At 46.1% G+C, this 24,439-nt stretch overlaps 3 protein-coding genes and 1 long non-coding RNA gene across 13 annotated transcripts in view; 3 read left to right on the forward strand and 1 right to left on the reverse strand.

The window, feature by feature from the left end:
- Positions 1-5,838, forward strand: part of LOC125429287 — a 63,985-nt gene extending 58,147 nt beyond the window's left edge. The window contains exons 19-21 of the mRNA XM_048490269.1: positions 1,308-2,117; positions 3,177-3,297; positions 3,749-5,838. Of these exons, the coding sequence (XP_048346226.1) occupies positions 1,308-2,117; positions 3,177-3,297; positions 3,749-4,713 (1,896 nt within the window). The 3' untranslated portion in view covers positions 4,714-5,838. The remainder of the gene's footprint in view (positions 1-1,307; positions 2,118-3,176; positions 3,298-3,748) is intronic.
- LOC125428526 (zinc finger protein 420-like) overlaps positions 1-24,439 on the forward strand; it is an 815,993-nt gene that overhangs the window by 573,978 nt on the left and 217,576 nt on the right. The gene's annotated exons all lie outside the window — the stretch shown is intronic.
- Positions 14,977-18,079, reverse strand: LOC125428946. The gene is made up of 2 exons (XR_007243916.1): positions 17,982-18,079; positions 14,977-15,653 (listed from the first exon to the last, which is right to left on the reverse strand). It is a non-coding gene; the product is annotated as an uncharacterized LOC125428946 (long non-coding RNA).
- LOC125428597 (zinc finger protein 157-like) lies at positions 15,219-23,455 on the forward strand. Of its 2 annotated transcripts, none has more exons than XM_048488998.1 (5): positions 15,219-15,689; positions 15,922-16,048; positions 18,180-18,250; positions 18,448-18,574; positions 21,277-23,455. In XM_048488998.1, the coding sequence occupies exons 1-5, from the start codon at positions 15,219-15,221 to the stop codon at positions 22,836-22,838; spliced, it is 2,358 nt and encodes a 785-aa protein (XP_048344955.1). In that variant the 3' UTR covers positions 22,839-23,455. The 2 variants fall into 2 exon arrangements, with proteins under 2 accessions (XP_048344955.1, XP_048344954.1); XM_048488997.1 differs by having other exon boundaries at positions 21,274-23,454.

Raw genomic sequence — 24,439 nt, forward strand, 5'->3', positions numbered from 1 at the left:
CTTTAATCTGGAGAGCTGGGTTTAAGTCCCCACTCCTCCACATGAAGCTTGGCGTGTGACCTTGGGCCAGTCACAGTTCTCTCAGAACTCTCTCGGCCCCACCTAGCTCACAAGGTGTCTGTTGTGCAGAGGAAGGAAAGGAATTTGTAAGCTGCTTTGAAACTCCTTACAAGAGAGAAAAGTTGGTATAAATCCAAACTCTTGTTCTACTTGATAAGGAATCACTTAGTTAAATCTTTCCATTTATTTTGGATACATTGTGGAAATTGGTTTGTAACAAGACTACCCTGTTTCCCCAAACATAAGACCTACCCAGAAAATAACCCCTAGCACAGGGGTAGGGAACCTTCAACACTCAAAGAGCCATTTGGACCCGTTTTCCACGGGAAAAGAAACACTTGGAGCCGCAAATAATTTTTGACATTTAAAATAAAGATAACACTGTATATATTGGGTTTTTTTTACCTTTTACTCCGCTCATTCTGAGAAGCGCATGGATGCATCTGCCCTGCTGCCTGCAGGGCGGGCAAAGATGGGGCCAGCAGCTCAGCCTCGCCGGCCGCCGGGAAACTGCCCGCCCCGCTCAAACGGGGCGGGCGAGAGGGGAAGCCCGCAGCGTGGCCCAACCAGCCGCAGTCAGTTGGTACGCCCACCCTGCTGCCTGCAGGGTGGGCAAGGATGAAGCCGGCGGCTCGGCCTCGCCGACTGCTGGGAAAGCGCCCGCCCCGCTCAAACGGGGCGGGTGAGAGGGGAAGCCCGCAGCATGGCCCAGCTGGCCGTGGACAGTTGGTGCTCCTGCCCTGCTGCCTGCAGGGCGGGCAAGAATGAGGCCGGCGGCTCGGCTCGTGGAGAAGAGAAGAGCCGCATGCGGCTCTCAAGCCGCAGGTTCCCTATCCATGCCCTAGCATGATTTTTTGGGATTTTTGGAGGATACTTGAAATGTAAGCCTTACTCCAAAAATAAGCCCTAGTTACACATTCCCCAGCGCTGATCTGGTCATGTGAGGGGCGCAAAATAGTGGGGGGAAAATAAGACATCCCCTGAAAAAAAGCCCTAACGCATCTTTTGGAGGAAAATTAATGTAAGACCCTGTCTTATTTTCAGGGAAACACGGGTATGTAATTTTTATTATATGTACTTGTATTGTTTTATGTATTGCTGACTGTTGATTATGTTATTGATGATTGATTGTAAGATTGTAATAAAATTACATTTCTGTCTCATTTTCTCCAGGTAGAGAAGGTCAAGTTTGGATCACGACAATTTGTCCTACAGTTTTACACAGTGTGACGTGATCTTTGTAATATCATCGGAGGATGAAAATGGAGGAGCAAGACCCCACGGGGTGTACAAATGTGGAAGCATCAAGGGGGAAAGACTCTTGTTCATATCAGGCTAGTGTGGGTCACAAACTTAGGATGAACTTGGAAGGGAGAATTGATGCCCCTGAAGTAATTCCATCGGGGAATAATGAGGGGTACTTTACTACAGTGAATCTGTATCGGATGAAGGAGGAACCTGAAGAAAGTTCGGCCCTGCACTGGGAAGACCAGTGGCAGGAGTTCCTGAGGACTGTGGAGCCACCTCAGTCAGGACAGGAAATCCCTGAGTTAGTGGAGGAACCATCACCCTGGGACAACACTAAGGCTTTCTTAGCCTCTTTTGAGCAAGTGGCCGAAGCCTGCTGTTGGCCCAAGGACAAGTGGGTGCCCCGGCTCCTGCCAGCCCTCAGTGGGGAAGCTAAACAGGCTTATAGCAGGTTGCAGGCCAGAGACAGAGAGGATTATGGGAAGGTCAAGGCAGCCATCTTGCAAGGAGACTCCATGAGCAGAGAGAAGATTCGTCAGCACTTCCGACAGTTCTGCTACCAGGAGGCTGAAGGGCCGCGAGGGGCTCACAGCCGGCTCCAGGAACTTTGTTTTCGGTGGCTGAAGGTTGAGAGACACACCAAGGAGCAGATCCTGGAGCTGTTGATCCTGGAGCAGTTTCTGACAGTCTTGCCTCCAGAAATCCAGGTGTGGGTGAGAGACTGGAGCCCAGAGACCTGTTCCCAGGCTGTGGCTCTGGCAGAGGATTTCTTGCAGCAGCAGCGAGAAGCCCAGAGGCAAGAAAAACAGGTGAGACTATGTGAGGGACAGGGATGGGGTAGGGTTCTCAGATCCCTGCCAGGAGTAGTGAAGCCCCTGCTTTGCAGCCCCTCTCCTTGGTGCTGTTAAGCCTGCTAGCAAGGGAATACTCCTGTAAACTTGGGTCTAGTTTTCTGTTATCAGTAGTGTGGCAACATGATATGCAGCTTACACCAGAAGCGACATCATCATGTTTCTGATGACCACAGGGCTGATCTGGTATAGTTTTACCCAAATACCAGAGCATCCCCATGGTCATTGCTGGCATGATGACGTCACTTCTGGTTCTCATTACCTGTTTTTTTCCCTTCATCTAATCCTCAATGCTTGTAAGGGAAGAAGCTGCCCATCTTTGCTAAGGATTGTGTGACTCCTTGTCAAGGGAGCCATCTGTTTAGACCTACTCTACAAATCCATTCACTATATTCAATCTTAGCTGTCCCATGATGCTGTGGCTCAGGGATAAAACATCTGTTTGGTGTGCAGAAGGTCCCAGAGCCATTGCCTAGCATTGCCAGTTGGAAAGGTGGGATAAGCCTCACAGTCTGTCTCAGTAGAAGGCAAGGTCATCTTGGGAGGGGACCATAGCCCAGTGGCAGAGCATCTGTTTGACATGCAGAGGGTCCCAGGTTCAATCCCCTGCCCCCACCTCCAGTTAAAAGGACCAGGCAATAAGTGATACAAAAGTCCTCTGCCAGAGACTCTGGGGAGCTGCTACCAGTTTGAGTAGACTGTTTGTTGGTCCTCCAGGATGCTGAACTAGATGAACCATTGGTCTGATCCAGCACAGCTCTTCCTACATTCTTTTCCTCTCCACATTTAAATACACAACAACCCTGTGAGGGAATTTAAGCAGAGTTAGTAACAGAAGGATCATTCCCCCCCCCACGCGCCGCCGCTTCAGTAGTGAGTGGAGATTTGAACCCATGTCTTCTCTGACATTCTAATAGAGACAATACTGCTAAGCATAAGGCTTAATCTTGCATTTCTCCCCCTCACCTCTCTGACCATGATGTTTTGTCCTGAAAAGATCCCTCTCTGCTCTTCCAGGTGGTGTTTAAAGAGGCGGCCGTGCATTTCTCAGAGACAAGCCAGGCCCTGTCTGAGGTGGAAGAGAAGCAAGTCTGCTCGGAAACCAAGCAAGAATCTACTGGAGATTCCAGCCTGCTGGGTAAGACTGAGGTGATTTTGTATGTGAGTTCTTTCCTGAGGCAATCTTGTCTGTGGTTCATTCTCTCCTCTCAGGAAGCTCAGGGGGGGGGCCCTTTCCTGCAGATGTTTCTTGTCTAGTCTCTGTGGGTTGAACAGACACCTTGTGAGGCAGGTGTGACTGAGAGAGTTCTGAGAGAGAACTGTGAGTAGCCCAAGGTTACCTGCAGGTTTCATGTGTAGGAGCATAGAAACAAATCCAGTTCACCAGATAAGAGTCCACTGCTCAGGTGGAAGAATGGGGAATCAAATCCAGGTCTCCAGATTAAAGTCCACTGCTCTTTTTTTTGCTTGAGAATTTTTGTTTATTTTGCACATCTAGATAACACATACATGGTTCTCCCCAGTCTGTGGCTGATGCTCTGACTACTACCCCACACAGCTGCTCACTTCACTTTTCTTTATTCCTGCAGGTGATGGGTGGGAGAGTGATATGGAGAAGGGTGAACCACACGGCATGACCCCAGCGAGAAGGAAGGACAAGGTGCTGAAGGAGAACTTTTGGGATCAAGTCAGGTTGGAAGAGCAAGAAGGAAACTACGCAGCAAAGAGGAAGGACAAAACTGTCCCTTGTCAGGATGGAGACGTCCCCAAAAACCCAGCTGAACAGATGCAAGCTGAAAAGAGGAGGAGTAAGCATCTTAGTGCTCACTGGAGGATCCACGCAGGAGAGAAACCAGACAAAAGCCTAAAATTTGGGAAGAGCTTTGTCTGGGACAGAAACCTCCCTGAGTGTCAGGTACTCCACTCTGGACCGAAACCTTACAAATGCTCCGTGTGTGGAAAAGGCTTCAGCCAGAGCACACACCTGACTTCGCACCAAAGAATCCACACTGGGGAGCGTCCATACAGCTGTTCAGAATGCAGCAAGAGCTTCAACCAGAGCACAAGTCTCATCCAGCACCAGCGTATCCACACAGGGGAGAAACCATATCAGTGCTCAGAGTGTGGGAAGAGCTTTCGCCACAGTACCAGCCTGATATCGCACCAGCGCATCCACACGGGGGAGAAACCGTACAAATGCTCAGATTGCGGCAAAGGGTTTTGTAACCAGTCGGGGCTGATCAACCACAAGACGATTCACACAGGGGAGCGGCCATATAAATGCCTGGAGTGTGGGAAGAGCTTCAGCCAGAGCACACACTTGACCTCTCACCAGCGAATCCACACAGGGGAGAAACCATACAGATGTTTGGACTGCAGCAAGACCTTTTGCGATCAGTCGGGGCTGGTCAAACATCAGAGGATTCACACTGGGCAGAAACCATACAAATGCCTGGCCTGCGGGAAGAGCTTCAGTCAGAGCACAAACCTTATTAGACATCAGAGAATTCACACGGGAGGTGAAATGCCCTTATTAGCCTCCCCCTGCACTTAGATCAACAGACAGAGCCTCATTTCTAAGGGATTACTTTTTCCAGCCATTACCCTTTCTTGTATGCCACAGCTTTGCGGAAGGTTTATGCTGTGTTTGTGACTTTTGTAGTGCCCATCCAGTGTTTTTAGAGAGTAGGTGTAATCAGGTGGGGCATTTACTGAGCAAGACTTCTGATTGACTATTGGAGATGTGATTGGCTGCACAAATTTGTAAAAATATTGCTTTGGCAGCAGTTGCCATCACAGCACAGCAGTCTTCACTGCTTGGGTGAAAGTAAGCTGTGGGAGACATTTTGGTGACTGGCTCTGCTTCCTGCGGCAGCCATTTTATGACTGCACCAACCATACTGCATCAGAATTCCAAAGGTTCCCACAACCTCAAAATGTGTGGGGTCCCCTGTTTTAATAGAATGGTTTCAGCAGCTTTTATTTTCATGCAAGTTGCAAGCTGAATCCTCCTGCAACTGTAGGTGTGCTAGAAGATTATTGTATAAATGCATCATGTCAGGACCATGCATCTAAATTTGCATCTAAATTCACACACACACAAAATTGTTCACATACAGCAAATACACAACCGGCATGTAGTTGCATATACCTTTTTGTAAAAAATTGCTAATGTGTGTTCACTTTACAAATAAAACCTGGAATCAAAAACTGCCAGTACATGTACGTTCCCTGTAATTGCCCTTACCTTTTGAAATGGCTTGCCTGATGAGGTCAGGAAGACTTCCACCCTCTTGGCTTTCTGTTCACTGCAAAACTGGATTATTCAAGAGGGTATTTTTACATAGGACCATGTTGTAACAAAATGACTCCAAAACACTCGGGTAAAGAGTTAGGGACAGTGGACTATGCATATGTATACAGTTCATACTGTCTGTTGCTGTAAGTAGGATCCTTTAAAAAGTGTTTTTTTCAGTATAGTTTAAGACATCATATTAATACTTTGTTTCAGTTTTGTCTCAGATTTCTGCTTGGCTCCAGACTTCTGCAATCCAAATCCTATTTCATTGATAATTGGATGTCCTCTTCTGTTGATTGTAGTGGCTTACTTTGTGTAATCTGACTTGAGTCCCAGTCAGAAAGGCAGACTCTAAACAACATAAATAAAAAATAAAGACCAGTACTTGGATACGTGTGGGGTTTCAGTCACACCTTTAACTGTACATGCATCAAAGGTAGGAGAAATAAAGGAGCGCATCAGTCACAGGAGACAAAAAATAAGGATAAAGCTAATAGGACAAAATAGGCTATATATATAATTACTCAATTTAAATTCCCATATTTTTGTTTCAAAAATCATTGCAGCTAACAGATTCCCCTGAATAAGCCTCTTGGGTGAAATGTGTAGGAAATTTTAACTGAGTTTTGCACCGTTTTACCTATTTTAGCACCGTTTTTTACCTATTTTGCACCGTTGGCCTTAACCCTATTTTTTATGCACCATGCATCAAAGGTAACAAGACAGCAGCTCAACACATGTATAAAGTAGAATCAAGTGTACGCTGTACGGATTGTTAGGTATGTTCATTGCAGCTTGTGAACAAATCTGTTGTTTGAGTGTGTGTGGAGGGGAAGAAAGTGATAAATCAACCTTTTTCTCACTGATTGATTTTTCTCACTGATTGATACAGTTGCCAGTCTCCAGGTGGGGGCTGAAGTTCTGGTGTGTTATCCCTGGAGAAAATAACTTCTATGGAAGGTGGACCCAATGGCATCACCCCCCACTGACGTCCCTCCACAAACCCTGCATTTCCCAGGCTCACCACCCCCTCCCCAAATCTCCAGGCATTTCTCAACCCAGAGCTGCCAACTCTGAGCCCCTTCTGCACATTCACTTTCAATCCACTTTCAATGCACTTCGCAGCTGGATTTTACTGTGCAGAATAGCAAAATCCACACGCAAATAATTGGGAAAGTGGACTGAAAGTGCATTATTTTGCATGTGCAGAAGGGGCCTGAGTGTGTGTCTGTGTTTGTGTGTGTTTGTCAAGTTGCAGTCAAGTTGCAGCCGACTTATGGTGATCCAAGCAAGGGGCTCTCAAAGAAAATGAGAAGCAGAGGTGGTTTGCTGTTGCCTTCCTCTGAAGATGTATTGTCGAAGGCTTTCACGGCCGGATTCAACTGGTTGTGAGTTTTCCATGCTGTGTGGCTGTGGTTTGGTAGATCTTGGCTAAGGTGGGAGATTTTTTTTCCCTGAACAGTTCTGTGGATAGATGGAGGCTGTACTTTGCCTGGGGTTGCTCTGCCGGGGTATCACATGCTGTTCAGCCATCTCATAAAATAGTAATGTTGAGTGGTGGAGGTAATGAAAATTAAAGAAAACTACAACAAGCTATTGTACTTTCTTCACGTTATGAGAAGACAAGAGTCACTGGAAAAGATGATAACCCTAGGAGAAATTAAAGACAGCAGGGAAAGGGGAAAACCAAACAGTGAGATGAATTGACTCTATAAAGGAAGCCACAGCCTTCAGTCTACAAGACCTGAGGGAGCCTGTAAACGACAGGACATTTTGGAGGACGTTGATCCATGTCTCAGAATTAACTTGACAGGACTTCACACACACACAAGGCCCCTGGGACCATGCTACCACCAGGCAGATGCAGCTCTCACTCATGGCCTTGTGGTGGCAGCAGAGACCCATCCTCAAATGTGATGGGAGCGGCTGGAATCAAGATGAAGAAATTGACTTCTCTGTGAGATCTAGCAGCTTAAGATTGTGCCCCCCTAATTAAATTGCCCCATGGTATGAAATGGATGGTTGCATGCCCTGTTTTCCAACATTTCCAAACTCCATAGCAGTCATATCCTGATAATGTCAATATTGATAGTTAACTACTAATGTTAAGTCATATCAATATATCTGTGAGTAATGTTGTTTAAACAATGATATCAGAGGTGCCCTTTTTCAGACCTCAACCTGAAAACAGTCATTTGAATATCCCCCAAAGCCTCTGAGGGCAGAGAAAGGGCTAATTGTTAAATCCTCTGCAGAATTACTTCACTCTAAGCCTGCTGAAATTAATGGTCAGACTGGAGTAACTGTTTTTAAGAACATAAGAAGAACATAAGAACAAGCCAGCTGGATCAGACCAGAGTCCATCTAGTCCAGCTCTCTGCTACTCGCAGTGGCCCACCAGGTGCCTTTGGGAGCTCACATGCAGGATGTGAAAGCAATGGCCTTCTGCGGCTGCTGCTCCTGAGCACCTGGACTGTTAAGGCATTTGCAATCTCAGATCAAAGAGGATCAAGATTGGTAGCCATAAATCGACTTCTCCTCCATAAATCTGTCCAAGCTTCTTTTAAAGCTATCCAGGTTAGTGGCCATCACCACCTCCTGTGGCAGCATATTCCAAACACCAATCACACGTTGCGTGAAGAAGTGTTTCCTTTTATTAGTCCTAATTCTTCCCCCCAGCATTTTCAATGAGTGCCCCCTGGTTCTAGTATTGTGAGAAAGAGAGAAAAATTTCTCTCTGTCAACATTTTCTACCCCATGCATAATTTTATAGACTTCAATCATATCCCCCCTTAGCCGTCTCCTCTCCAAACTAAAGAGTCCCAAACGCTGCAGCCTCTCCTCATAGGGAAGGTGCTCCAGTCCCTCAATCATCCTCGTTGCCCTTCTCTGCACTTTTTCTATCTCTTCAATATCCTTTTTGAGATGTGGCGACCAGAACTGAACACAGTACTCCAAGTGCGGTCGCACCACTGCTTTATATAAGGGTATAACAATCCTTGCAGTTTTATTCTCAATTCCTTTCCTAATTATCCCCAGCATAGAGTTTGCCTTTTTTACAGCTGCCATGCATTGAGTTGACATTCCCATGGAACTATCAACTAAGACGCCCAAATCCCTTTCTTGTTCGTGACTGATAGCACTGACCCCTGTAGCGTGTATGTGAAGTACCAATTCAGAAGAAAGTACAAATGTACAAATTTTTTAAAAGGGGTCCAGAGTGCAATCAGGAAATTACAGGCCAGTCAGTGGAACTGTCCCAGGCAAATTAACAAAAACTATAATCAAAGACAGAATTAGTATGTGCACAAAGCCTGCTGAGGGAAAATCAGAATGGCTTCTGTAAAGCAAAGTCCTGCCTCACCAACCTTTGGGAGCTCTTTAAGAAAGTGAACAAGCATATAGACAATAGTGATCCAATACACATTATACTTGGATTTTCAAAGGACTTTTGACAAAGGAACACACTAAAGACTTCTGAGTAAACTTAGCAATTGTAAGATAATAGGATGGATTCTCTTATGGATTAAAATGAGTTAAATGACACAAAGAAAACAGTAGAAATAAATGGACAGTTTTTACAATGTAAGCAGTGGGGTCCCACAAGGATCAATATTGGGGCCAGAACAATTTAATTGGTTCATTAACTGACTGAAACTAGGGTGAGCACTGTAGTGGCCAGGTTTGCAGATGACACAAAATTATTTAGGCTATTGGAAACCAAGGATAACTGTGAAGAGCTCCAGGAGGATCGTTGCAAATTGGGAGAATGGGCAACACTGTGATAAATGAAAGTCATTGTTGGTAAGTGTAACAACCTCCAGAGGAGCTGGTTGGCCACTGTGCAAGACAGGATGCTGGACTGGATGGACCACTGGTTTGACCCAGAAGGGTTCTTCTTATGTTCTTAAATCTCCAGGAATTTCCCAAGCCACAGATAGCTACCCTATTGATAGAAAAGAATCAGAACAGTCCCCAGGAAGTAAGAAGGGTGGTCTAGCTGGCACTTTGTTTTGAGAAACAGGGTACATGTTACAGGAACACAGATTTCAAATGCAGCCCTAAAACTTTCCTGGGAGTAAGCCCCACTGAATAGGCCTGAAGGAGACTGGGAGTAGACCTGCTTTAGATTGTTTGGCATAATCTTGCTTTCTGTGTCCATTAAGTGCGACCTTCTTCTCATGGTGATCCTATGAACCAATGTCCTCCAAATGTCCTATCGTTAACAGCCTACCTCAAGTCTTGCAAATTTTGCAATTTTACATTTGCCACTACTACAGGTCTTGCAAACTGTAGAATCAATCCATCTCATGTTAGGTCTTCCTCTTTTCCTGCGGACTCCAACTTTTTCTTGCATTATTGTCTTTTCCAGTGAGTCTTGTCTGCTCATGATGTGACCAAAGTATGACAGCTTGCTTCAGTTAGCCTTAATTTTCATACCGCCGCCCCCCCAACTACTCAATCGCTCAACAGGACCCTTTTCTGTGATGGGTGACCAGTGGGGGATAGCCAGTGAGCTCACTCTGCGCAGAGTTGCACGGGGCAGCCTGACTGAAGTCCAATCTGCCCGGCTCTGGCCGCAGCTTCTCATGCGAAGGACTGGCAGGAAACTCTTTTCATTAGTCTGCAGCACCGAGAGGGTTAAACAGCAGAGCTGTTTGCTAGAGAGGCCGAACCACGAACGGGGAGGCGAATAGAGGAAAGGCTCTTTTCCTGTGCGGGAGGGGGCAGGGTTTGGCCCTATGAGAGAGAACGGGAAGGGCTTTAACGGGCAGCCGCCGGGGAAAACTTGCAGCCAGATCCTGGGAAGATTTACTCACAAGTAAGCCTTGGGGGAGATATTGTTCTGGAGGGGGCGTTGGTTTTAACTCGTGTTAAAATGAAATCTGTCTTCCACTTTAAAAAAAACCCCATCCCTGCTGAAAAATGGTGGAGCCGGTTATCACCCCGTCTGTCATCTGCCCTTCCCCGGTAAGTGACAGCAGAGCACCTCCAGGTCTTCTTGGACGACTCACCTGCTCTGGACCCCTTTCAGTCTGGGTTCAGGCCAGGCCGTGGGAGGGAGGCTGGTCCGAATGTAGACAAAGGCCAGACCTCCTGGTTGCTCCCACTGGATTCGTCTGCTGCTGTAACCCCTGTGTCAGAATGGGATGACCCAGAAAGGGGTGGAGTCTGAAATGAAGCAGAATGCTGCAGAACTCATGAGGTTGGAGGAAGCGAGACTACCAGGCTGGGACCTTGATTGATTTTATTAAGCCCTTAACACCTTGTTTAAGGTAACTGCAATGTTGTGGGGAACTAGTGGGAAGGGAGTTTATTTTTTTGCTATATTGTAAATGTTAGAATTTATTGTTTCAGGGTTTTTGTGTATGTAAATGGTGAGAGTTTTCTGGGAACCTTCATCATCTTGAAGCCCATTCACCAAGCCTCAGAAGTCTTCAAAACCAACCACCAGCAAAGAAGAATTGGACTTGGCAATATCAGTAGACTGTAAATAAGGACTTGAAAATGCAAACTTAACAGGACTGCAAAGTGTAAAGGTTAAATGTTTTAAAAGTGTTATTTGTTAAGTAAAGTAAACTGTTTTGTTTAAATTTGGTTCTTTGCAACTCCTTCCAAGTACTGCCCCACAGAACCCACAAGCTGAGGTTACACTGCCTTTCACGGAATCCTAGAGTTGCAAGGGGCCATACATCCAAAGGTCATCTGGTCTAACCCTTTGCTCAATGCAGGAACAGCCGCCCTAGAGCATCCCAGACATTGCTGAAAGACTGCCAGTAAAGGGGGGAGCTAACCACCTGTCTAGGCAGCTGATACCAAAGTTGTACAACTTTCACTGTAAAATATTTTCCCAAATATTTTTTCCTAATATCCAGTCTGTCCGTAATTTATACCCATTATTGCAAGTCCTATCTTCTGCTGCCAACAAGAACAGCTCCCTGCTCTCCTCCTCCTCTAAGTGACAGCCCATCAAATACTTTAAGAGAGCAGTAATGTTCCCCCTCAACCTCCTCTTCTCCAGAGTAGGCATGCCCAAGTCCTTTCCTCACAGGACTTGGTCTCCAGGTCCCTGATCATCCTCGTTGCTCTCCTCTGCACCCACTCCGTTGTGTCCACATGCTTTTTGAAGTGTGGCCTCCAGAACCGAGCACAATGCTCCAGGTGAGGTCTGACCAAAGAATTACAGTGGCACACTGTGCACCATCCCATCTTGCTCAGGTGCCTGCAGCCAGAAGTAGGCATCAGGAATTGTGCAGTGTGTGTGTTAAGTGCCATCAACTAAGTTACTCCAATGCTGTTCTCCGTTGCCCGTTATCCTCTGGCCTGGCATAGATTTGGGTTCTCTTTAGAGGGAGCAAAGTCACTGTTTGTGTGTTAAGTGCCGTCAAGTCGCCTCTGACTTATGGTGATCCTATGGATCAATATCCTCCAAAATGTCTTTTTTTGCGAACTGCCTTGCTCAGGCCTTGCAGACTGAGGGCTGTAGCTTCCTTGAAAGAGTCCAACTATTTCATGTTGGGTCTTCCTCTTTTCTGACTGCCTTCAACTTTCCCTGGCGTTATTGTCTTTTCCAATGACTCCTGACTTCTCATAATGTGACGGTAGCCTCAGTTCAGTCATTTTGGCTTCTAGGGAGAGTTCAGGTTCGATTTGGTCTAGAACCCACTGATTTGGCTTTTTGGCAGTCCATGGTATTGGTAAAACTCTCCTAAAACACCACGTTTCAAAGGAACATTTCAAAGGATACTGCTGTGTCTCCTACTTTTTTATTCCAGTCATCTATCATTAGCAGCACAACTTTCTTCCTGTCAGCTTTCTTAATTGGCAACCTTTATACGCAGTACATTGCATGGGTTCATAGAATCATAGTTGAAAGGGGCTGTTTATTCCCCTGGTCAATGTAGGATCAGCCTAGAGTATCACTGACAAGCGCTCAACCAGCTGCTTTTTGAAGATTGCCAGTGAGGGAAAGCTCAAATCATTCCTCATGGACTGGATCCAAAGAAGTGCCATTAGGTACCAGTTATCCATGAGTGTGGGATCTGTACCAGCTGGGTATAGTGGTTAGGAGGGGCAGAATCTATCCTGGAGAACCAGGTTCAATTTCCCACTCCTCCACATGAACCCTGCTGGGTGACCTTGGGCCAGAACTCTCTCAGCCCCACATACCTCACAAAGTGTCTGTTGTTGGGAGGGGGAGGATATGCAGTGCTAAGCTGCTTTGAGTCACCTTAAGGTAGAAAAAAAAACAGGGTGTAAAATCCTTTTCTTCTTTTTCTTCTATCTTGTGGAGTCCCACAGGGTGTAATCCTATCCCCCATACTCTTCGATCTTAATGTAAAGCCCTCAGCCCATACCATTCCTAGTTTAGTAGATGCGCGTCATCAATATGCAGGCGATACACAGCTATATATATCCTTACCCAAATTTCTGGGTGATGCAGCAGGGGTTCTAAATTGCTGTCTGGCTGCAGTGGCTAAATGGCTAAGGGTGAACAAACTGAAAGTAAGCCTTCAAAAGACAGAAGAAATGCCAGCTGGGAAGGCAGAAATCTTGATGGGTAGTATGCTCTCTTCTTTTGTTGGGATTCAGCTGACCCTTGTGGACGTAGTTAATAGCTTCAGGGCTGTACAGGACCCAACATTATTGCTAGAGAAGCAAGGCAATGTGGGAATAAAATATGCTTTCTTCTAATTCAGCCTAACTTTGAAAATAACCCTTTATCTTGATACGCCTGATCCAGTCACATGGATCCTTCCATGTAGTAGCAGAGCTACAAGGGGGCGTGGGGGGCGTGGTGCACTGGGAGCATCCCTGGGGGAGCTGAAAATCAGCCCTCCCCCCCACAGCACCCTCCGCCTGAAAAAGTTCAGGCTGCAAAGGGCCCTGGTGGGAACTACACTACCCAGGAGACCTTCCGAGCCCCAAGGTCTCCTTGGTAGTGTAGTTCCCACCAAGTCTTTTTTCAGCCTGAACTGAACAGGCCTGAACTTTTTCAGCTAGAACTAAGGCAAGTGCAGGGGCACGGGGAGGGGGGCATGGGGGGGTGGAAGACATAGAATCTACCCTGGGCGCAGTTTGGCCCAGCTACACCTCTGCTTCCATGGTACCGTAATACTGAGACTAGACTACTGTATTGCAGTGTACCTTGGCCTTTCCTCAAAATCAATTCGGAAACTCCAGTTGGTGCAAAATGCCACAGTTTGACTATTATTAGCAGCTAGATGGTACATCAGTGGTGGGATTCAAATAATTTAATAACTGGTTGTTTTGTTTACAAGCACCATTTAAACCGGTTCTGCCAAAGTGGTGCGAACCTGCTGAATCCCACCACTGTGGTACATGTATGATATTCCAACTACAGTCATTCCACTGGGTGCCCATTAGTTACTGGGCTCAGTTTAAGACCACAACAGCTTTGTGTATCTGACTTCAGCAGATGCCAATCTGCAAATAGGCAAAACTGACAACCAACACTGATCATTTACACTGAATATTGTTTTAATGTATTTATTGCACTGTTTTATTGTTTAATATTGGATTTGTTTTTGTGGTAATGATTTTAGTGATAGTGTAGCTAATTTTATATTGTGACTTGCCCTGAGCCCTGCAGGGATAGGGCGGGACACAGACAGACAGGAGGCAAACAAGCAAATAGCAAACTCCTTGTACACAGGACTTCTCTGCTGTGTCCCCCAGATTGTGAAATGACCTGCCTGAGGGAATCAGGAAGGCTTCCACTCTTCTGGCTTTTTGCAAAGAGGGTATTTCTACACAAGAATAGGGTAGCACTCTACAAAACAATTGGGGATTTTAGTATGTACTACTTTGTAAAGCATACTGTGGGTTAACTCCCATTGTGTAATTTTGCATCATTTAACGTGTCATAACATTTATCCTTTTTTTCTGTTCTGTTTTTTCAGATTTCTGGTTGCTTCTACAACCCAAATCCTATTCAGTGTCCCATCCTGTTGATTCTATTGACCCACTCTGTAATCTGCCTTTGACTTCCAGTGAGAAAGGCAGACAATAAATGATGTAAATAAACAAATGTATGCTTTGATTTGTTAGCCAAATTGGTGGCCCTTCTGGGGGAGGAAAGGTGGGGTCTGGATTTTGTAAATTAAAGTAAATTCTCAGCCGTGGTGGTTGTAGGAAGGCCCAGAAAGGCGTCTCCAGCATGATCACATGGGAGAAATTATTCATACCAATTGGCTGCCCCACATACCATACATTTTGGGTAGCACTTCTCCTCCCATCTGTCATTTTCCTGGGGATTCACTGCTTCCGCCTGCTCCAGCAGCCTTTTTGCCCTAACCTGGAAAGGCCAGATGCCCCTCTACCCCATTCCCCTCCGCTGGCTGCTTGGACAGAACTGTTGCCTGAAAGGTACAGCCTACTTAGGAGATGTCTACAACAATTAATCCATTCCTAACCATTTTATCTAGGGCTTCTGCTTGGATCTTGAGATAAACCCCTTTAGACACACTGATTTCCAGTCATCAGAGGCCAAACTCATAACTTCCATAACAGATTTTTACTCTCCCAAAGAACAAAACAAGTATATCTAAAAAAAATCTTCATGCATAACACAGCACAATGACATTAATCCTGACCCACAAATTATTACAATGGTGCATCTTTTAATCCACCGGAGTAGCTCTTAGATGTCTCCTGACCAGGGTCGCTGATGTGGATCTCTCCTCTTTGTTTCTCACTGCTTTTGACATCTTTTCCTCTTCCTTTTCATAGCCACATCAATGAGGGTATTTATCTTTTCACAGTCAGAGGCAACCCAAGAGAAGGGGAAGGAGATGGAAGAGAAAGAAGGACCTGGAATTGGCAAGAGATCAAGGAAAGGCCCCCATCCAATCCCAACAGGGAGTGGTGTTGAATTCTGGGAAAGAGCTGTGCCAGAGGTCCTGGATCAAGACACTACGAACTCTGATGTACACAGGCAACGCTTTCGGCAGTTCCGTTACCATGAGGCCAATGGAATCCGAGAACTTTGCAGCCAGCTCCATGGACTTTGCAACCACTGGCTGAAGCCAGAGATGCACACCAAGAAGCAGATGCTGGACCTGGTGATCCTGGAGCAGTTCCTGACCATCCTGCCCCAGGAAATGCAGAACTGGATCAGAGGATGCAGGCCAGAGACCAGTTCCCAGGCAGTGGCTCTGGCTGAAGGTTTCCTCCTGAACCAGGAAGAGGAGAAAAGGCAGACAGAGGAGGTGAGAGGGTTTCATTCACTGGGTCAGGTAATGAGCTTCTCCTAAGACTTCCCTGCCAGATATTTATACTTGTGGAGAATTCACTTGGCTGGGAAGAAAACCCAACCCTGATTTTTGTCCCTGAGGTTGAAAGCAGCTCTTCTGGTCGCTGAATGGATGAGGAGTCTGGGAGTGTGGCAGGATCTATCTTCTCAGCCTGACCCATTCTTTCTCTTATCTGTTGCTCTTTCAGCTATTTCAGACATGGGGACCATTTGTAAAGATGGAAGTTAAGTTATCTGAGGCAGAAGGAGCTCCTTCAGAGGACTGGCAGAGGATGCAGGCCCGGGAGTGTGCCCAAGATGCGCTCTCGCATGAGGGTGAGATGCCCAGATGGGATGGGAGCACATTGTAAAGTTGTTGGGTAAAAGGCTTAAGAACAGAGAAAAAATAAATACTTCTGCACTGAACGATGAGTGGACTTCTGGGGCTCAAGGCAATAGAATGTAAATTGCCACAAAGGGGGATTAGAAAAAATCATGAAGAGGTATTCCATTCTTTTGCACATAAATTAAAATATTCCTGTCTCAGCATTCTGTTAGAAGGATGCTAGATGGTTTTACAAAAGGAAAGGAAAACAAATCTGAATTCAAATATTAGCCACCATGAATAAATGGAACTTCCATGTTCCAGGGCAACATATCTCTATAAACCCAGTGACAGCCTAGGTGTCAATAATTTGACATCTGGTGGACCACAATCAGAAGTAGGATATGGGATTAGGAATGCCAGTCCAGGTTCTGGCACACCTGTGAACTAATTGATGTTGTGTAGGGTAAACATAATGGCTTGCCTGGCTGAAAACCTGGATGCAGACATTCTGGAAACCCATTAGCGTTACCCTAGATTTTCCAGAGCATGAACTGTTATGGTAATATCACATCTGGGTTTTCAGCTGGATGTAACAGCAATCTATTGTGTGACATCATTTCCTGCCCATTCTTGTTCTCCTGCCAGTCTCAACACGAGGGCATATTGAAGGGCCCAGCCAGGGGCAATACAAATTCCTGTGCCAGGACTAAGGGACCCTTTGGTTTAATCTGGGGGGCAGCGGCGTAGCTGGGGAAAATGGAGTCCGGGGCAAAATCTGAGTTTTCTGCACCACCCCTCAGTATGGGTGGCCACTTTCCCCCACCATGACCAAACAGTCTACTAACAGCAAAACCCATTGCTGTGGAGATGCAATGGGCCCTAAAAAAATGATAAAAGAGGAAGGATTCCTCAGCAATGGGCTTTAGTGGGGCTGTAGCAGCCCCCACTTCACCCTTGCTCAAGGTGTGACATTTAGCTGGGTGTGCATCTGTGGCTTGGGGGTCGGACAGGTTGAAGAGTATGGCTTGAGATAGGTAGGAAAGTGAGGATAGGTGGAGGGTGGAAAGGAGTGGGGTGTGGGAGGGTGGCAAAGTTAGGGCTGGAGTGGAGGAGGATAGTTTGGGGTGCTGGGAGGGCTGATAGTGCAGGCTTTGGTGGCAGACTGGGAGAGGGTGAAATGGGAGGCTTTACGTGGAAGTGGTCAGAAAGGTGAAGGGTTCTGGGGGGGTGGAAGGTGTGGCTAGGGAAGTATGAATATAGGGAGGGTTGGCAAGGTGAGGCTTGGGGCAGGGGAGTGTTAGAAGGTAAGGTTTGGGAAGGATTGGAAGGTGTGACTAGGGATGGGGGAGGGTGGAAAGATTAGGATTGAGGTGGGGGAGGGTGGAAAGTGTCTATGGGATTGGTAGGTGAGTATGAGCATGGGGAGTTAGTATTGCGGTGGGGAAGGGAGGCAAAGTGAGGGTAGTGGTGGAGGAAGGTAAGAAAATGGGGCTTGGGTGGGAGGAGGGTGGGAAGCTGTAGGTTAGGGTGTGGGGTGGCAGGGCCTGGTTTTTCTCGTGGGGGTGAGGGGAGGCTGGGAAGGCATGCGTGCGTTGTGGGGGGGGAAGCGGGTAGGGCTTGCTCAGCATGGTGCAGCACCCAGCTCTCCAGGGGGCGGCAAGAACAGCTGGCAGAGAACAGGGCCTGGCGGCGGGTGGGCAAGCCTTACCTCTTTCCTATCTCTCTCGCTCGGCCCCTACTGCTGATCCGGGCCAGGCTGTGCCGAGGTCCCCAAGCCTAGAAGGGCTGCCAGGGAAAAGGAGGAGGGGTGTATGGGGTGATTCCCCCCCCCCCCCAACTTGACTGAACGGCAGCCACCCAGGGCATTTGTCCCCAGATATTCCCATGGAAGCTGCTGGGGGGAAGGGGTCACCTTTTAGAGCTCCAGAGGACATTAATCACCTTTCTCAGAAGTCTGAAATGTGTGTGCCTGATGCTTCTGTCCTGCATCTCCCATAGTTTACCAAAGATTATTCCAATTTCTCTTACATCAAAGTTTCACAGCCCTGGGAATGAGGAATGCAAAACAGTAGTCAAACAAGCAAATAAAATAGGAAATCTAGCCTAACACTCTTCCTTCCAATTTTCTCTCCTTTGCAGGCAGCGGGGAGACGTTGTTGACCCATCGTCTTTGCAGCAGTATGGAAACAGCTGCTGCGCCTCCAGCCCAGGTAGGGGAAATGAGCAGGGGACAGCCTGAGTCTGTCTGTCCTTCCTCAGGGGGGCTTTTCTTCTGCAGTTGCTGTTAAGGTTTCTGAGTGAGAAGATGCTCTGAACACCCACCCTTCAGCTACGTCAAGCTCTCTGTCATGGACCCAATGCCTGACTAGCATAATCTCTGAGGACAGAATTTGCTTTTTAATTTCAGTGTCCGTTTTCCTTTGGGGAGGTGGCTGTGTCTTTCACTGAGGCAGAGTGGGCCCTGCTGGATCCTGACCAGAGAGCTCTGTACTGGGAGATCATGCTGGAGAACCATAGGAGTGTGTCCTTTCTGGGTAAGGATCTTTCACATGTGTCAAAGGTACAGATTTCTGCCATTGGGTTTATGCATGAATTAAAATCACAACCAGCAGTATGTCATTGGGTTTCTTCTTTATTTATTTAGATTGACACCTCAGCCATTCCCAGTAAGTCAGGCTCAGGGCAGTTTACAATAATACATCATAAATATATAAAAACACTACTTAAGCACATAGGTAAAACCACAGACCTAGTCTTAACTATAATAAAATGGTATCCTACATGACAATGGTGAGCTAAAGATGAAAAACAGGAAGAGCGCTCCAGAATGGAGAGGCCAGGACTGGAAAGAAGGGGAAGGGAAGGGAAGGGGGGAGGCCAGCTAATATTTAATACCATTGCTGTCCTCAAACATAGGCCAAAAATTTCTGCCATACAGGTTCTATGGCACAGGTTCTTTAGGGCACAGGCCTCGCTAGATACCCAGAATACACAGGGACATTTTTGAAACTTTCCAGATGCATGACCGTATCTACCAAATTCCAGTTAACAATGAATCTATATGGGAGCAGGTCCGCCATGGGGGAGGGTGCAAAATATATCACTAAATATCACTTTTCCATAATCAAGTTAGTAGTAGTGTTTAACATCATATTAACCAATTTGAATTATCTTACAACTGACAGTCCTTCCACATTGGGAAGACCCAGCTCCATTAAAGAAGAAAAGTTTGGATTTATGCCCTGCTTTTCTCAACTTTAAGGAGTCTCAAAGCAATTTACAAACTCCTTCCCCTCTTCTCCCCACAACAGACACCTTGTGAGATAGGTAAGACTGAGAGAGTTCAGAGAGAACTGTGACTAGCTCAAGGTCACCCTGCAGGTTTCATATGTAGGAGTGGGGAAACAATCTCAGTTCACCAGATTAGAGTCATCCACTCATGTGGAAAAGAAGGGACTCAAACTTAATTCCCAGATTCAAGTCCAACACTCTTAACTGCCTCACCACACTGGTAAGGATCCATTGCTATTATCTTTGATGGCCATTCCAGCAGTATCTATCCCAATGAACACCTAAATAAGGCCTTCCTCCCCTGCAGGGGGCCTCAAGGTGATGGGGTGACTAGCAAAAGTGATGCCCAGCATGGCTGGGTAGCATGATCCAAACTGCCTGGCTAGCCTAGGGGCAAGTGAGGCCAGTGTTGCGACCATCACCCAAGCCAGAGAACTTGTCCTGGCCTGAGGACAGGATTAGGCTGAGAAGCCCTCAGAAAGACTCTGGAAAAGACCACATCCTAACTTCTCAGTTGCCAAGCTTTACAGCACATTCTTCCTTCTGAATCTGCTCTGACTGTCATCTGTAATGGATCCACCTCATTTATACTGGTTAGGATTGTAAGCTTTGTTTTCGAGCATATTTCTATCCTTCAAAAAAATCTTCCTTTGATTTCTTCCCTTCTCCATATAAGAATTATCACCTTTTCTCACTCTCGGCCAAAGAAGCCAGGAATGTAAGAGAACCTCCAGCAGAGACAGACAGAGCCTTGAATCTCAAAAAGGGCTAGAGAGTTTCTCAGGAGAGAATTTCCTTCCCAGATGAGTTGGCTGACAGTGGGTATCCTTCATGGTTAGATCTGGGGAACATGTAAGGAATAGGCTTTCCATGTTGCTTCTTGGCAACTCTTGGTTTGGTAGAATTATAAAGCCCACTGGGTACTGAGAAAGGGTGGCTTTCTGGACCAGACATCTGGAAGATTTGAAGCTCCTTCTGGGACTGAGATCTGCTGTGGCTCTTGAGGGGCTGCAGTTTCCTTAAATCCTGGATAAAGGGGCTGGTAAATTGAGATCAACCCTGCTGGATGAGGACAAAGCTTCATCTCCTGATTCCTAGAATATTCAGCTAATGCCTCCTGGTCTCCTCCCCTTCCTGCCCCAACAACTGGCAAAGCTGAAAACCAACTTATTGCTCTTGTGATAATGAGAAGGAATCTCCCTGGGCAGTCAGCCAGCGTGGTGTAGTGGTTAAGAGCAGGTAGATTCTAATCTGGAGAACAGGGTTTGATTCCCCACTCCTCTACCTGAGTGGCAGACCCTTATCTGGTGAACCAGATTTGTTTCCACATTCCTACATTTCTGCTGGGGGACCTTGATCTAGTCACAGTTCTTCAGAACTCTCTCAGCCCCACCTACCTCACAAGTTGTCTGTTGTGGGGAGAGGAAAGAAAATTAGCTTGTAGGCCACCTTGAGTCTCCTTACAGGAGAGAAAAAGTGGAGTATAAATCCAAACTCTTCTTCTTCCTCTTTAAAAAGAATGTGGGTCCATTTTGAATTGTGAGGTTTACTTGGTGAGGTCCTGGCTCCACCACTCCCCACTTATTGCTCTTGTGACAATGAGAAGGAAACTTCCTGTGCAGTCACTTCTAGTATTCAATAATCAAAAGACCTCAATGACAAGACAAATGTGGAGGGTAGAGGAATGATTCTTTGCAATTTTCCCCCTTAAGGTACATATTGGAGCATTTTGGAGAGGGGAGGGATAGTCAGAGTATCAAAACAGCAGTGTTTGAGGACCTAGCCAGAGAAAGGTTGTCACCAGCAGCTCAGATTGAGTGGAGGGGTGGAGAGAAGCTCTGAACATGGAAATAAAATGAACCCCATTGATCAAGAGTGTCTGATTTGTGGCATGTCTCACCTCCTTGCATGAATGCTGATAGGATGTCTCTCTTTATTCTAGCAGAAGATATGGAAAAGACTGTTGGGGACTTCCAGAGGTTCTCACTGGAAAGAGATAAGGAACAGAAGGCTGGCTGTAACTTCAGGGTTCATGATGAACCAGAGAGGCAGGAGGGAAGCCATGCAGAACAGATCAGGGACAAACCCATTCCATGCCAAGGATGGGATTTCCATGGAGTAATTCATATGGTGGAGGAAACATACAAAGGATTGGACTACACATTGAATTTCTTAGATCAAACTCAATATGATATTGATTTGCGAAAGCACCCTGAAAAGAAGTTCCACAATTGCTTCCAGTGTGGAAAGAGCTTCCTTTGTGGAGAAGAACTCATTAGACACCAAAGAATCCATATAGGAGAGCAGCTGTATTGCTGCTCAGACTGTGGCAAGAGGTTCCCGGAGAAATCAAACCTTATTCAACACCAGATGGAGAGTTCGCATCATTCAGAAGAGAAGATATTTATCTGCGTAGAAAGTGGAAAGCATTTCTCTGATGGGAAGGCACATATATGTTTTCCTTGTGGAAAATATTTCAAGTGCAGATCACAGCTTCTTGTGCACCAAACAACCCACACAGAGGAGAAACCTTTTAAGTGCTCAGAGTGTGGCAAGAGATTCAGTCAAAGTGGCAATCTTCAACTGCATCAAAGAACTCACACAGGGGAAAAACCTTTTGGATGCTCAGAATGTGGAAAGAAATTCAGTCAGAGTGGCAATCTTCAGAGGCATCTAAGAACTCACATAGAGGGAAAACCTTTTGAGTGTTCGGAGTGTGGAAAGAGCTTCAAATGGAGAGGCCACCTTCAACGACATCAGAGAACCCACGCAAGAGAGAAACGTCTTGTATCTTCAGAGTATGGAAGAGTTTCAACTGGAGTGGTGATTTTCAAGAACATGAAAGAATCCACACAGGGGAAAAATCTTTTGAATGCTCAGAGCGCAGAAAGAAATACAGTTAGAATGATGTGTGGAAAGAAATTCAGTCAGAGTGACAATCTTCAACTGCATCAACGAAGCCACTTAGGGCAGAAACCTTTCGAGTGCTCGGTGTGCGGAAAGCAATTTAGTCAGAATGGCAATCTACAAAGGCATCTAAGAACCCACATAGGGGAGAAACCTTTTGGATGCTCAGAGTGTGGAAAGTGCTTTAGCTGTAGAGGCCATCTTCAAGATCATCAAAGAATCCACACAGGGGAGAAACCTTTTGAATGCTCTGAATGTGGAAAGAAATTTAGTTGGCGTGTCAATCTTCAGCGGCATCAAAGAATTCACACAGGGGAGAAACCTTTTGAATGCTCAGAGTGTGGAAAGAAATTCAGTTGGAGCGTCAATCTTCAACAGCACCAAAGAATCCACACAGGGGAGAAACCTTTTGAATGCTCAGAGTGTGGAAAGAGATTCACTCAGAAATCCAACCTTCAACAACATCAAAGAACCCACAAGAGGGGAAACGATGTAGTTTCTCAGATTGTAAGAACACCTAACGATGTAGCTTCTCAGACTGTAATAAGGCCCGTATTACACACTGTAATTACAACCACAGATACAGAACTGAAGCCATAAAACTCTTGGAAAGAGAATGTGTGTGCTCAGAATTGTACTGTAACCATACAAAATTAAAACTGTGGAGAAATAGTATAAATGCTCAGATTGTGCAAATTGTTTCTGTCATGTATGAAGCCTCAGGTAGTTCTCATGTGGAAGACAGCAAGGATGTGTTCTGAGGCTGACAGTGTGGCAGAATTTGGATTGAATCACAAATTTTCTTAGTGATTCTTCATTTTTTTCATGTAGTTGTGAACTTGTATCAGATTAGTCAGATGATCAAATGTGATTGCATAAGGTTTCTGTTTCTCTTGGACAGTTAATAAAGGCAGTTGCTGAAATATTAGATTTATTGCCTTCTATTTAAAAGTTATGTTTGGCATTCTAATCTTGCTTGGAAAGATAATATGTATCAGATGTAATTTTAGGCACACCTGCTTGGATATTTCACTAGTAGTTAATACTAAACATTTATTTAGATAATGATCACATGTTGAAGTTAGAAAGGCTTAGCAAAACATGAGTGTTGTTTTTCCTGTATAAATGTATTGATGTGATAAACAAATAAGATTTCTTTGAACAGTTTTCTGTTTCTGTGGCCGTTTCCGCACGGCCATGCTCGGGGGGTGCATTGGCGTAAAGGACGCCGACGCGCACACCCCCCCCCCCCCCGGGACTGTTCACACAAATAGTCCCGGTAGGGGCGGGAAAGATGGCGCAGCCTGCATGGAGGCTGTGCCGTCGCCCGAACGTCTTACTGTCCCTCTGACCTTCTGGCGCATTGCCCAGGCCAGGGGACATGCCCCCTGCCCTGCGCGACAGCTCTGGAGTCGCAGGGTGGGGTGGCGTGTCCCCTGGCCTGGGCAACGCGCCGGAAGGTCGGAGGGATGGTAAGGCATTCAGGAAAGGGGGGGAATGGCACCTTCCAGCTGCTGCCGTTCGTACGGCAGCGTTTGGAAGCCGCTATTTCCGAAATACCTCGCCCAGGAAGCAAGGTTCGGAAACAGCGGCTTTGCACCGCTCGGCAGTTGTGAGGCCACCGCTGCTGCGATGCAGCGGTGGCGGCCATGCAAACCCCTCCCCAGGGACGCTGTTTTTAGCGTCCCTGGGTCGCTGTATTCCGCCTGTGCGGAAACAGCCTATGAGTCCAGTAGCAGCTTACAGATCAACAGGATTTTAGGGTGTAAGCTTTTGACAGTTAAAGCTCTCTTTGTCAGATAGATAAAGAATTATATAAACATGCCTAAAAGAAGTTTAAGACCATAATTTGAAATCTGATTTGGTTTAAACTTTATATCGTCTAATACAGTTCAGAAATGTTAGGAGATTTGGTTGATGTTCAACTTTATTTTCTAACTTTTTGCCTAACATTTTTTTAAATTACAAGATCACTAAATCTCTGAAAGTTTCTGCCATTTTTACTGGTGTGACCTCACAGTTAATTTGTTCACAGTATCAAATTTAAGTCTTGCATAGAACCTTAACTGATAGATCCTGGAGTTATTTGGGGCTAAGTAATTTAAAGTACAATTCTTAAACAAATGATTTGCCCAGACTCTCTCACTGGATACGAGATCTCATTATCTTATTTGAAGACCAGCTCATCACTCCTTAAGCAT

Source organism: Sphaerodactylus townsendi, linkage group LG03, assembly GCF_021028975.2.
Source record: "Sphaerodactylus townsendi isolate TG3544 linkage group LG03, MPM_Stown_v2.3, whole genome shotgun sequence".
NCBI classification, from domain to species: Eukaryota; Metazoa; Chordata; class Lepidosauria; order Squamata; family Sphaerodactylidae; genus Sphaerodactylus; species Sphaerodactylus townsendi.